This window comes from Molothrus ater, chromosome 4 (genome assembly GCF_012460135.2).
Source record: "Molothrus ater isolate BHLD 08-10-18 breed brown headed cowbird chromosome 4, BPBGC_Mater_1.1, whole genome shotgun sequence".
Taxonomy (NCBI): Eukaryota; Metazoa; Chordata; class Aves; order Passeriformes; family Icteridae; genus Molothrus; species Molothrus ater.
This window is the reverse complement of record NC_050481.2, coordinates 30,762,372-30,776,511: the sequence shown is the minus strand read 5'-3', so window position 1 is coordinate 30,776,511 and position 14,140 is coordinate 30,762,372. Positions and strand designations below refer to the sequence as shown.

The 14,140-nt window shown below is 40.0% G+C and overlaps 1 protein-coding gene across 1 annotated transcript in view; it reads right to left on the bottom strand.

Moving 5' to 3' along the window:
* Positions 1–10,995, bottom strand: part of GUCY1B1 (guanylate cyclase 1 soluble subunit beta 1) — a 42,037-nt gene extending 31,042 nt beyond the window's left edge. The window contains exons 1-2 of the mRNA XM_036382004.1: positions 10,940–10,995; positions 10,594–10,667 (exon numbers count right to left, since the gene is read on the bottom strand). Coding sequence (XP_036237897.1) covers positions 10,594–10,667; positions 10,940–10,942 — 77 coding nt within the window. The 5' untranslated portion in view covers positions 10,943–10,995. The remainder of the gene's footprint in view (positions 1–10,593; positions 10,668–10,939) is intronic.
* Between the last annotated feature and the right edge of the window lie 3,145 nt (positions 10,996–14,140).

Genomic DNA, 14,140 nt, shown 5'->3' with positions numbered 1-14,140 from the left:
AAAATGTTAAAACACCCCAGGATTTTAATGCTCTTCCCAAACTGATTCCTATCACACGAGATGTGATGTTTCATGGTTCAAAACTTAAATCCTATGACATGCCTGCCCTAACTTCTACAGTCTGGCAGCCCTTTTTATTTACTCTACACTAATTCTGAATGATTACACAGAGCTATTTCAATTGTGGGAAACAAAGATTCCAGCGCAGACTTTTCTAAAATGCTTTTGTTTTCCTCCAGAATGTTTCTATTATCCAGGTTAATGTGAGGCAGTTTACTTGGGCAAGAGAAGAACCTTAACCATTGCACCACGGAAAATAACAGCTATACAGAGGATATTTTTCACATAAAGATTTGGCCTTGAAATCAGTGGAAAAATTCCTATGGAATAGATCGAAGCAGGATCAAGTCTTAAAGCAGCCTTTCCTCCATCAGTCATGCTAACACCCCCAAAACTGCTGTTGATTTAGCAGCACGGAACAGCATTACAGGTGATACATCTGTGTACAATGGTCCCTTTGAATCTTTCCCATTGTGCAAATAGTTTAGTATTTGTAAACACACTACTAATGTTCAAAGGTGATGTTAATAATTCACAGAAATGGCTGAAACGCTATACGTGGAAAGCATTCCAAGAAGAACTATTCTTAAAATCAGAACAGATCCTGCACTTCAAATTTTTAAACCATAGGATGCACACATTTTTATTTCTCATAGAGGTTTGATGTAGAAAGGATTTCTTTTGCCATTTTTGGACATTTTACGGACAACACAGCTGGGCAAGATGTGACATTAGGCTGGTCTTACTTATACATAGCCCATTCTGCACAAGGTGAGTTTTAATGTAGTTTTGCAGTCAGACTGTAGTATTTAAAGGGAATTTGCATAAATCACAATCAAGAAGATTGCTGCTGACAAAACTTTTTCTTTCCCGTAAAGTCATACTTGCTATCCTGCCTCTGTAGCCAGTCAAAAAGTTGGAATCTTAAGAAATTCTTAAAGAAGAAGAACCCTTCCCATTTGCATGCAGCAAATATTGACAAAGAATATGGTAGAAGACTTTAAGAACAATTATTTTGCATCCTGAAGATGCATAGGCTTCTCTGTGATATAACGTTATTACTTAGAAGCTGCTGATATCACTTTAAGAGATCATCCAGTGTCCCAAAAGCACAACTGGATCTCTTCCTACCAAAACTCAGCCCAAAGTGTGGGCACTGGGTGTGTCACCTTGAACACACCAAAAACAGCAGCTAGTTCCAAGACCACCTCCAGGACTTCTTCCATGATACATATTGTTTCTGCTGGGACTTTTGCCACCATTGTGCTTCAGTATCCTTGGTGTACCAAGGATGGAAAAGTGCTCATTAAATTGAAGAGATCAGTCAAAACAATCTTAATGACAAAATAACTCCACTGCACTTGGAAACACAGCACAGGTTCTGATCTCACGGATAGAAGCGAGTCAAGTTTAATTCTGTTCCAAGAGTAGCACTCTTAAACAGGATTACATGGGGCAGACCTAAGATGGTATCTGTGAACCCAGATTCATTGCCTTTGCATCTCATTTACATTGAAATGGCAAATTCACTGCTCATATTACTTCAAAGACAGTTGTTTTTTTTCAAAATGTCTCGGGTCTTTTTTTCATGTATTTCACAAAGACGTTTTACTAAAAGTTATTAAAAATATTGAGCCACTATTCTGAAAAGGAAAAAAAGAAAACAGGCTTGTACATGTTTTGGATCGTCCAAGGATATTTTAAAATACCCAGCTGGGAAGAACATAAATTATATTAAGTTACAAGATTAAATAAAAATGGGAATCTGTCCAGGAAAATGATGTTCTGGGTAAAATAAATAGGTGTATTTATAGACTTCACAGTTCTGAGCTATTTCCCAGTTTTACAGGCTGGATACGGGAGTGTTTAATGTAGGTTTTCAAAACAAGATAATACTAGAAGATACAGTTAACAAAAGTACAAGTTCCTTGCTGCTACTACAAGCACTAAAAATATTATTAAAAATATAAAGCCAGTATTATTTTGCTTCCTTTTACGCAAGTGGAATAAAAAGAATGGTATTTACAAAATACTCCTTTGTGCATTTCATTAACAAGAGTGAATGATGTGTTTATAACACCTGTTATCCTGGCACATCTAAAAGCACTTAATTCTGGGAAAACTGCAAAGTACCTGAGAGATACTGCAAGAACACTCACACCAAGTTTCATAACATGCCAGTATTTCATTTTAGCCAGCCCTTTCCCAGAGGAATTAAATAATTTGGCATCCACTTAGTTTAACTCCTGACCTTCAAGCAGGTCCTTCCGCTGTGAGGAACTGAAATAGCAGAAATTATAGTGTTCTGACCCTAAGATGCTTGTAAATATTAACCTCCCTGCCCATGAAGAATCATTTAGTCAGAACCACTTAAAAAAAAACAAACTGATTAGAACTTTGGAATAGTATGAAGCAAGTACTTTAAAACAGAAACAAAAAATAAATGTTGTTTTCTGGATAAAAAGTCAATAATGTTAAAAGGGGTATGGATTAAAAGAAACCATCTATTGTCATTTCATCACTAATGGCTTTCCAAAGTGTCTTTCCCATATCTATTTGTTTGCAATCTGTATTTTTTTCAAAATTGTTGAGATTGGTCAAACAGAACATTGCCTTCAGCACTGGGTAAACAAACCCACATGGTACTGAAAGAGACAGCAAATCCTCCAATTTCTTGCTTTTTAATAGATCACTGCAATTATTTACAACTAAGAATGACATGATCCAAAATAAGAATGGATTCACAATCTAAACTCTAGCGAAACAATAATTTTTTTTTACCAGTGTTCACTGTGACAAGACAGGTAAAATAATTAACACAGTATGTCTGCAACACTTCTGAGCATGAAAGAATCAGTAAGTTCAAGTAAGCTGTAAAGCAATAATTTTTTACAGTAATTAACTGTGGGCTGGGAAAGGGAAATACTGAGCAAAGTCCCAGAAGTTCAACAAAGAAGGAAAGAGGACTCACAGGGACTGACTGCCACCACTGCAGCACACAGGTATGTATGTGGGTCTACAGGGGGTACACTCCATAACTCACCTGCTCACCACCCAGAATTCTACAGTTCCTGGAGGGAGAAGTACAGAAGAAAGGAACAGGAAAGCCAGCATTTTGATGGGAGAAATCCCAAAGGCTTTAATAGGATAAATAAGAAAGCTTTGATAAAATAAAATTGAAGTCTGAGACACATCAAAACCTACACCTAGAAATTTACAAGGAGGTTTGCAACAAGGTTCTCCTGCAAATCAACCTCTTGACAAGAAATACCAAAGATAACTGGAAGACTTTGTCACTTGCTTCCACTACAGATGATTATTAACTGAAGTGCCCCAGTCACATTTTGTACAGATATTTGATTCTTATTTCCTGTTTAGTGTGCATTTTTATTGCCCAGGCCACATGGTGATTATGTAGACATAATATGCACATACACACAGGCATGCACATCAGTATTTATTTGCATATGTACCTACATACACAAATAGATTTTCTACAAAAATTTTACACTCTAAGCTGTTGATTATTCAATTTCTCTCCTACTGTTATCACTGCAGACAGACTGTTACAGACTATGGCACTGTTTTACATGCTTTCTAAAGGGCTGCCCTATAAATAGAAACTACAGTCAGCTCAAAACTTGAAAAACACTTTCCAGAACAATTACAAAGAAATAAAACATGTCTCATAAAGAGCCATAAGCGTCTGGTGAATTTTTCTTTGCAGTTTAGTGAAAGCAGGTAAGATGAACTCAGGCCCACTCAGCACCATTAGAGCAGTTTGCTCCAAGCAACATTTCCCTGTCTGTCCCAAGCCTGTATGACACAGCATCCCAGCCACACCCATGAGCCCACAAAACCTGTTCCTATTCCTCCAGGCTTCCAGCTCCCTCAGTGCTGGGGCTACATCCTACTCCATTAATGCATAACTATTTTGTGTTTAGTTTTATCCCATTCCTCAATAGATAACCTCAGGATTGATTTACAGCAGTTTTCAAATCCAGTTCTGAAGAGAGAATTATTTCTTTCTAATGTGTTTTCCTGTGGAATTGATCTCCACTAATTGCATGCAGAAGCATTAATTAGGTCTCCAACAATCTCATGAGGCCAGTTATACCATTTCCATTTAAAATAGGCAAGAACACCATAGATCAAAAAGGTTTCATTCACTTAGGGTGCCCAGTATGTGATCAGTGGTTCTGGTTTTTTAAGATACTAAGCACTTTTTATGCTGAAAACACAATTTTCATGGACTTTACAGCCTACCAGCATCAGACCTACAAAGTATCTAAATTCCCACTAATTTTAAGAGCTTGCTATTGCAAGTTAAAAGAGTCTTTCACTAGAGCAGTTGTGCATATTTTCCCAGGTTTCTGAAAAGGCAAACTACACTATAGCAGGAGCTATTACTACATCTAAACACCGTGCTAAGCAATAGCAGTAGGCCAAAATCTTGATTCTCACAGGATCTGTCAACAAATATAAGTTGTGTTTTGATATATTCATAAAAAGAAAAAAAATCTCTGCCAAAGTGACATTTTGAACACAGCATAGAGACACAGAAAGCCAAGCAAGGGCCTTCATTCTGCAGCTAAAGAAGTTTTTTATTATTTACATTGTTTAAGTAGCATAAAAATGGACAATTTTTGCTGTGAGAAACTCCCCGGAAACAAGCCCATCTCCTTGAAAAAATTATAAAATATTTTCTTAAAGGCATTTACTATTTATTTTATATTATTTATTTATATTATTTACTATTTTAGAATGGTAAATTCTAGGTATATTACAAATATAATTAATCAGAATAGCAAATCCTGTCATGAGTTCCTAATAATCTAAATGCTAGGGGAATCAGTGGAGTACCATTTTTAGATAGGCAAATGAATAAAAGCATCTACCTTTCCTGACTTAAGCAGGCAACATACAAGACTACTAATAAACCTAACTTCTAGGAATGCCTTTGACAATTTACCCCATGATATGTACTCTTAAATCACCTACATTTCACTGCAAAAGCCACACCAAGTCACTAGTCTGACCTATGTTAACCTTCATCAATAGGATGAGGAAGTTTCTGTCTGTTTAGTTTTCATTTCCAGGCCCTGCAGTTTCTTTCACTTCCTCAAATGGTACAGTCTTCTACCACTTCAGCTGAACCCAATTTGAAACCAAGCAGAGCTTTCCACTTTCCTTTTCCACATTGCACCAGGCCAATTACTCAATCCTCAGTGTGTCACCATTTTAACCATAACAGGAAATTTACAGAAAAAAAAAACGCCTTAAAGAGCCTGGAGCCTTGGTAGGTGATCATCTGTGAAACTTGGGGGAAGTTTCCTTCCTCCTAGGACAAGCAATTGACTTTTGCTCTTCCATAGTGTGCACTTCCAGACCACTGGGTCCCTGTAGAGTCTGTGCTGGCCAGAAGGCTCCAGAGACCTGGAATCTTGGCACTTAAAAGTGTGGACAGCACATGCCATCCTAACCCCTCCAAAGGACAAAACAGGGCAAAGGCAGGAGCAGATGCCTTAATTCTACATTAAGCACTGAGCACCAGGGATGTAAGACTATTACTTGATTTATATATCCCCATGCTAAGGTACAGACAGCAAAGGGGCAAAAAATGCCTATTTTTCTACTGTGCAAGTTTCAACACTTCTCCGGAACCAAAATTAAAAGTGTTTTCACCTCTATGTAGTTGCTTTTAGCAAACATTGAGTTTCAACTTCCACTCTAGTTTTTCCACACTACATGTTTTTGTGGGGACTTCTACCATAAAAACGAAGTGGCTGACTGCCTGTGCCATTTCATTTCCCAAATCCAGATATTTCATCTACCTGTGTGGGGAAAATATCAATTTACTCTACGGGCTTGTAATGAAGTATTTTAATGCATTTCTTTATTAGATTTTTGAGTTCTCATTCATTTTCTTGGCAGTATGTTTGAAAGTGTCACAATTTGAGCATCTAACCTGGCCTCAATTCAGATTTAGGAGCCCATGGGAAAATCCTGTATTCATTTAATCAAACACAGAGGAATAGTGCTGGGAAACACAGGAAAAAAGACTCTGTACATATTCCCTGCTGACAATATTGCTCTAGCTCCCACATATTGACCTGGAGCTGTTTCAAGAAGACATCCCTGTCAATGCTTGTCACACAATTAAACCCTTAGAACTGCTGAATGGAGTGATCAGAATTTCACATATATTGGCTGTTCAGCTCAGCCATAAGTGATACCTGTTGCAGAAGAGCTCAGATTTTATGGTAGAGGCCTCTTTTAAAAATGTACTATCACACACCATAAAAACATGCCTGCCATAGAAACATACTAGGGAATACAATTTCCTGAGCCCTGGAAATTTTTATTTATTTTGACAATGTGAGTAATCTCTCTGCATTGTTTTGGATAGGTACATGGGCAGTAATTCCATGTGCACTACTTACAATTGTGTGCACACACTACCACATCACCCAGCAGTACAAATTTGGCCTTAAACAGACATGAGCCCAGAATTGCATGTATGTGGGAATGGCCAGGCCTGACAACTTGGAGTTTATGTTGGCTGCAGAGGACTTGAAGATATCTAATGCCAAAGGAATCTTGAGAACCACCCTGAGAACCAGCCACACGGTGGCCACAGTGGCCACACAGTCTAAACCAGCCCTCTGGATGGAACAAATACAAAATAAAGGAGTCACAAGAGGTTTTCTCTTAAGTATGGAAGGAACAAATGAAAACTGTTTTCTCAGCAACAGTGTGGTTAACAGTTCTAGGTTAACTGTTGATTTACTAGTAACTCATCTTCACTTTCCACCAAGAAACATCTGCTACTGCAGAATTCAGAAGCTACAGAAGGACTTTCCTCTCACTCCCTGTTGCTCATCCAGCTTTGCTGGATAAATCCTCTAATGATTCTAGGGCTTCATAACAAAAGCCCTGTTTATTAGTTCAAATTCTTAATTCTGCAAGTGGCAGTCAGAGAAAACCCTAAGGAGAAGCAAATTTTTGAGACTTTGCTGTTGAGAAAATGAGGAAAGTTGTCATAAATCAAGACTAACTTTCATTACTTATATGCCAGCTTTCTTAGTCTTATTTTAAATTCAACCTATTTGGGATCCAGAATGCTGGTTCAAAAATAGAAGGCTTTGAACCATTTTGTGTGTCAAGCATTTCAATTCTAGTTCTTTAGGAAAGTCAAGCCCTATATCAAAGTATACACTGTAATTTTTCCATTAACTTAGTGCCTTATTATTTGATGTGTAAAGGAGTATTTTGTTCAGTTATGCTTTTTTTTTTTTAAAAGTGGGTGAAAATAACATGGAGGCTAACTTTCCCAAGAATTCCACTCTGGGCCATTGAAAAACAGTGAATCTTTTTCTGATGAGATCATGGTTTTACAATAATGCTGAAAAATGAAAAAAATATCAGGCATAGAGACTTGAAATCATCATGCTAACTCAGGTAACAGTAAGTGATGGCACTGAAAACAGCACTCTTGTAAGAACATCAAATTCAACTATTTGGGTACCCAAATTCTCTATGTAAGAACTTCATTCAACACCTCTTTGACTGAACACGCTACAAAAGAGTTTCCATGTTTCAGATGGACAATACCCTTTCAATTCAGCATTTAACTTTCTAAAATTCACTTTATTTGAAGAATGACCATATTTCATTACTTCAGTTTATTTAGTTTCATGTTTTCTTTCCCCTTCTATCAACACTAAGTACAAATTCACCTGTTGGCATTTCAGAATCATTCAGCACTCATAACCCACCACTCTGCAGGGCTGATTCACATCTTCTGTGCTGACTTCAGAGAGAACAAAACAGCAGTATGTGACCAGCTCAATATTGAAAAAAACCAGAAAAGTTTAGATAAGAAATTTTGTACTGAACTACCCAGAGGTCTCTCTATTTCACAAAAATGCTGAAGTTCTATTGCAAATTCAAGCTTACTAACAGTGAAAAGTTCCTCTTGGGTTTTTTTGAAACAGCCAAGGACTGTTGACTTCAATAATTATTTCTCCGGTCATCTGTGATTCAACTGATCCAATTCAGCATGCCACAACACTGCTCTGTACTTTCTTGCTGTTTCCTAAATGATTAGCAGTTCTAACAAAAAAAAGCCTTTGCAAGAAGTTTGTATTAGCTAATAAAAGGTAAAACATCCAAGTTTTTCATCAACATCACTTGGCTACCAGCTGACACTACTATTCCCTAAATCAGTGCCACTAGAATGTGTTCCAGTGAGGGCTGGTTTACTGGTTTCTGAACTCTAGGATACACAACTGAGAAATCCTGCTGAATAAATACCCCATGGTGACCAATTCCACATAAGGAGCTATGGCAACTCTTGCAAATGCATTGGCTCCTTCTTGGGGATCACATTCCAATTTTCTGCTGGGTGGTGTCGTGCTGGTTTCATTCCAGACAGTCATCTTCTTGTGAGCTAACAACAGAGCCTACCTGCTGGGCTGCCACAAGACACAAATGTTTCTCATTTGAAAAGCAGAAACAGGAGGTACCAGCTTCCTGAATTATCACAGCTGACCTTAGAAAAGTATTTTGTATATTTCTATTAGATTTCTCCAAAATGTTATATGAGTAATATTCCTCATAGGTTTTAGTTATCTACAGTATTCCATCAGGTGTTTCCAAAATCTAAAGAGACAGGATGCATCAGGAATTATGGCTGTGCTCTGACAGTCTGCAGTATGGTCTTATGCTAGAAGATGAAACTCTGTATCTTCTCTGGTGGATTGATCTTAAATACAAATACATATTCAGTGAGTAATCTGGACAAAAAGTGGTTCATGATACTTAAAGGCATCTTGGTAAGGGATGCCATGGCAAGAAATAGTGAACATCCTATTTTATGCATATTTTTCTTCTCTTTATTTATTTAAATTTTCATGGAAAATTATGCATGTGTCACTATTTTATCACCTCTTAATTAATATATGTCATTTTAAAGAATCAAAACAGGAATTCAAAGTAGATTGTGTTTAGAAATGTTCAGTATGTAAGGAAAATAAATGCCTCACTTATAGCACAAAACTCTGTGGTGTACACTAAAAGTTCATCTGTGCTATGCACAGAACTGTATTTGCAAACAGTAATTTACAGAGTACCTGGTCAGGGATCAACAGAACAATGCATGCCTGCTGAACCACAACTGTGGACTCACCTTTGGTCATTTTAAAGACTTGACTAGACAAAAGTCATAGCTGAGCCCTGATCTACTGCCAGTACCAATCCAGGTTGGAACAGAAACTGGACTAGATGACCTCCAGAGGCCCCTTCCAGAGAACATTTCTATGATTCTCTGATTTCATGGTACTGTGCAAGATTACCACATTCTTAACAAATGATTTTATGAAAAAAATATGTCATGGTAACAAAAATCTCACAATCAAAACTGGCCTTTTGAACTGTATTAAGACAACAGCAATATATTATAAAATCAACATCAACACTGACATATTAAAATAAATGTAACAGAGGCCTACAGAAGGCATCCAGCTGAAAGAGGATCACTTTCTCCAAGTTGGATAATCGACTTCTGGCTTATCAAGAGATCATATTAAACCATTTCTTCTGACCACATGTTGCCAAAAGCCTGATGAAGTAAGCCTACAACTCTGTAAGCTTTTTACAACCTTTCAAAAATTTTTGTTGTAGTTTTGCCCAGCGGTTCATGCTACTATTTTTCAGGTAAACAGAATTTTGTTTGCACATTCGTTTAAAACTTTTAGTGCAAGCTCACAACTGATCAAAGGTTTAAAGTGAAGGCAGTCAGCTCCTTAGAAAAACACTATACCACCAGAAAAGCAAGGGCTGGGCTCAAGAAACCAGGTTCAAGAAATGAAGCCAAAAACCATTCTTCTACTTGCATCCTTACATATGTATGGATATGTAAGGATAATACATATAATCTTAAATATGTATTTAAGATTAAATAATCAGTGACTGTTTTGATTTCGAGCTGAGGACATTACCAAAACCTGACACTATTTTTAGACAATGTTTATTAAACAAACACTGTATCTTAGTTCCTTCGGGGATGCAGAGGGATGCAACTGCTGCACGGTTCACCTGGCGGCCTGATGCCAGGACAGCACTTCGGCCACATACTCCTTATAACCGAGGGAACCGCGGGGCTCACTGCCATCCCCCGCGGCTCCTGGACACCGGGAAAGATGGATCGAGGCGGGTTTTGGAGGCGTTAAGGGAAGCCGTGAGCGGGACGAGGTGCGGCAGCGGCCGCGCTGGTTTGTCACGTCTGGGAGCCGCGTCCTGGGTGCCTCTGCCGGGCCGCAGAGCTGCGGGCACCGCTGCCGGTGCCGCTGCCGGTGCCGCTGCCGGCCCCTGCGGCCCGCAGACCCGCCCGGCACGGCAAACGGAGCGCTGGTACTCGGTACCCGGCCCGGCTCCCGGAGCTGCGCGCCCCCGCGGAACGCGCGCACACAGACGCGCATCCACAGACAGACACACGGACGGACGCGCGCAGACACGCGCGCAGACACTTACTTGATGTCCTCCCAGACGGCGGGGCCGTAGTTGCGGATGACGAGCAGCTCCAGGGCGTGATTGACGAAGCCGTACTGTGGGGCAGGACGAGGCGGTGGCACGGTCAGGCCCCGGGCGGCAGGGTAACCCCTTCCCCCGCCGCGCAGCATCCCACCCCACCCTGCCCATCACCCCGCCGGGAAGCGACCCCACCGAAACATCACCCATCTCCCCCGAAACAAAGCTATGGGGCCCGGCTGCCCGCTTCCCAAGGGGATTCAGCCCCTTCCCTCCCACCGCGGGCCCGGTGCCGGCAGAGCGGACGCGGCCCGGCCCCGGGCAGGGCGGGCGGCCCGGCGGAGCTCACCATGGTGCCGCCGCCGCCGCCGCCGCCGCCAGCAGAGGATGGGCCCGGCCGCCTCACCACCTCCCCCGGCCGCCGCCGCCCCGAGTGGCACCCGCCGGCAGCCAATGGCGAGCGCGACCGCTGCCCGAGGGGCCAATGGCGGGAGCGGCCGCCGCGCTCTCAGCCAATCAGAGGCGGAGGCGGGGCTGCGGGAGCCGAGGGCCGCGCGGGGGCCACGGCCGGCGCCGCCCGGGGCTGAGGGGCGGCCGCTGCCCGTGGCCGGCCCAGAGCCGCGGGTCGGGCTCGTTGCTGCTCGCAGTGCTTGCGTGGGAACCTGTAGAACAGTTCCCCGTGCATCGGCTGCCTTCGCAGGAATGCTTCAGTTGTTTCTTGTACCGATGCAACCACTTAGTTTTTAGGATGAAAAATGTCCACAAAAAAGGGAAGAATCTGAGCGACAAAGTGATCCCAGACATTTCTGCTCTTGTGCATTCATTTCTCAAAGACCAGCGAAGTTAAAAGCATAATAATGAGTGCTTTCAGTAATGGAATTTTTGTGTGTTTCTGAGTCCTTTCAGGTGTCAGTGTGAATAAATACAGTGCTGTATCATTAACCTTCTGAACATGGATTCTTAGACAGTTCTCTAGGTATGGTATGACCCTTAGAACAGGAGGTCTTGAGCAGAGACAACATGCCAAGGCCAGTTTGGAAATAACACAGTCTATCATGCTGTCATATACAAGGAATAAAATAAGATTATACAGCACCATATATTTTAAAGCCCTTTGTACGATCGAAAGACCTGGCCCCAGTGTATGAAATAAAAATTTATTTCAGTGTATGAAATAAAAATTTAAGGAGGCCACTAACTTTTTAAAACTTGTTTAAGAAGAGTCACAACATACTAAAAATATAGTTAGTTTATCTAGGAGGACAAGGAGATGAGTACCTAGTGGACTACCAATGTAGTAGCTCTTGGGCAGAAACCTTGCTACATGAAGCCATAAACACTAGTCAGACCAGATCAATTCTAAATGTAGGTAAAATCACAGACGTTCAAACCTTAGTAAAATAGTGCAAAATAAATTTAACATTTGAACTGTTCACACAGTTCTTTAAAAAAAAAATGAATCATTGATGTTGGAGGTTCCATGTAAATAAGCTTAAAAATGGCAGCATGTAAAGTCTTTTGAAATTTCAACCACTGCCTGGTCAACTTTTGAATCTGTGTTAAGAGCTTTTAAAAGTTCTAAAAAATGAGGACACGAATGGATGGGCATTAGAAATTTAGCAAAATCATCTCAGTAGACATTCCAAGAACAGCAGAAGCAAACTAGTTTTAGGTTTTGTAGGCATAGTCATCAGTTCTACTTAACACAGTCCAAATCTACTGGGAAAACCAATTTTAGGTTCTTTAAAAGAATGACCAAGAACAAAAGCTTCAGTATAACCAGTTAAAATCATACAAGTAATATGCTAATTTTAAGGGAGAAAGAAGATATTTAGATAAATTAACCAAACTGTTCCAAGCTACTGGTTGAATATCTCTGTGTAGAAAACCAAATAAAAACTGAAGAGATGTAAATCTCTAAAAATCTTTTTGATTTCCAGGAAATTGGTGATAAAGATAATGTAATAAATCATGCTGTTGGAACCAGACCAAAGGCTGTGCTTTGCTGTAGCTAAAGAGGGGTTGTCACCAGTTAACTAAGATTTGAACGTGTCAGGTCACTATCTACTTTTTACTTTTTCATAGGAAGTGAATTTTGGGAAAATGGGAAAACTCATCCTACCATACAAATGTTGTAGTTACATCTTTGTGTGCCTGCTGCTGGTAATGAAAAGACAACACCTGGGACTTTTGCCCTCCAGTGGGGTTGGTCTTCTCCTTCAAGCACTTATAAAAGAGTTTTGAGGATACAAATGTCAAGGAATTCCTGGCAGCATGTCCCAGGCAGGAACAAGTTGACTGTATGGAGAATAGGTGTAAAAGATATTTTTTACAGGTTTCAAGGGAATCCACTTTGTATATGGAGTAAGCCCTCATGCTCATGAAGCATTGGAGAGATTATATGAAAATATTTTTAGTTATGGTTTTCAGAAGGTGGATTATCTGGTGATTTTGTGTACCTGAGTGACACTTTTTTGAAAGTGCTAACGTCAAGGGTCAAAATTCCTTGGATAAATATGAAATTGCCTTTTTTCTGATTTGGTTCAGGCTTGGTAGGTTGCATTTACAGGCTGTTCTTGAGATTAACCCAATATGATACAAATGGAAGTTCTAGACAAGGTGAGATTTGTAAAATGTGAAGTGAAAATGGCATGGTTAGAGTAAAAGCAGGCAGTCATTGATTTAGTTTTCTAAAATAGAGGTGTCGTTTGGAAGGTGCTGAATTAAAGAATTCAACCAAGGGATTTGCTGAGGAGGACAAGCTTCCATTCCAGATACCTGCACAGTCAAGGCTGGAAGTCTTAGGCAAGAAGATTTGCTTTCATCTGAAGGAGAGGCTAAATGTCAATGAGATAAATTATTCCATTATAGCATACAATCAAATTCCCATTTGGTGACCCTCATGCACTAGGTACATGTTATACATGTTTTATTTTAACATGTTTCTTCCTGATTTGAGATGCTGATTTCATCTGGCAATTCTTGGTGAGATTGATGAAAGCAGAAAGTAGCATAGGATCCTTTTATGTTGTGTGAAAGGGCAGATGCTGAGACAGTAACATTCAGCTCAATATGGTTTGTGTTAATGCACAAGCACTATAAAACAAAGGAAGTATTTTAATAAGTTGCATTTTTTACTTTGGACTTTGCTTTTACAGTTTATTTTGTTACTGAAGTCCTGAATAAAAAGACTGCCTTATATGGTACTGCTGGATTCCACTTGCTGAAGATGGAGTCACTTTACTGACATGGAAAATACTATAGGTATTTTCTAGTTATGGTCTGAGACCTGACATTTGTAATTGTCATAACAATACTTCTCAGGTGCAGAAACACCCTTGTAAGTTCACTTCAGCAAGATTCATTATTTCTACTATACCACTATACAGTGTTCTCCTGTACCATTACATCATTTTTTTCAGTCCTGGTATTGACAAGCTATGATGAACCAGCCCTAAATATTCCCATGCTGGTCTGTAATGCAGTAAGATGTGTACATTTGAGAAACAGAGAGCTCTCTAGCATCCTCCTGTTAGAGGAATGTAATCTT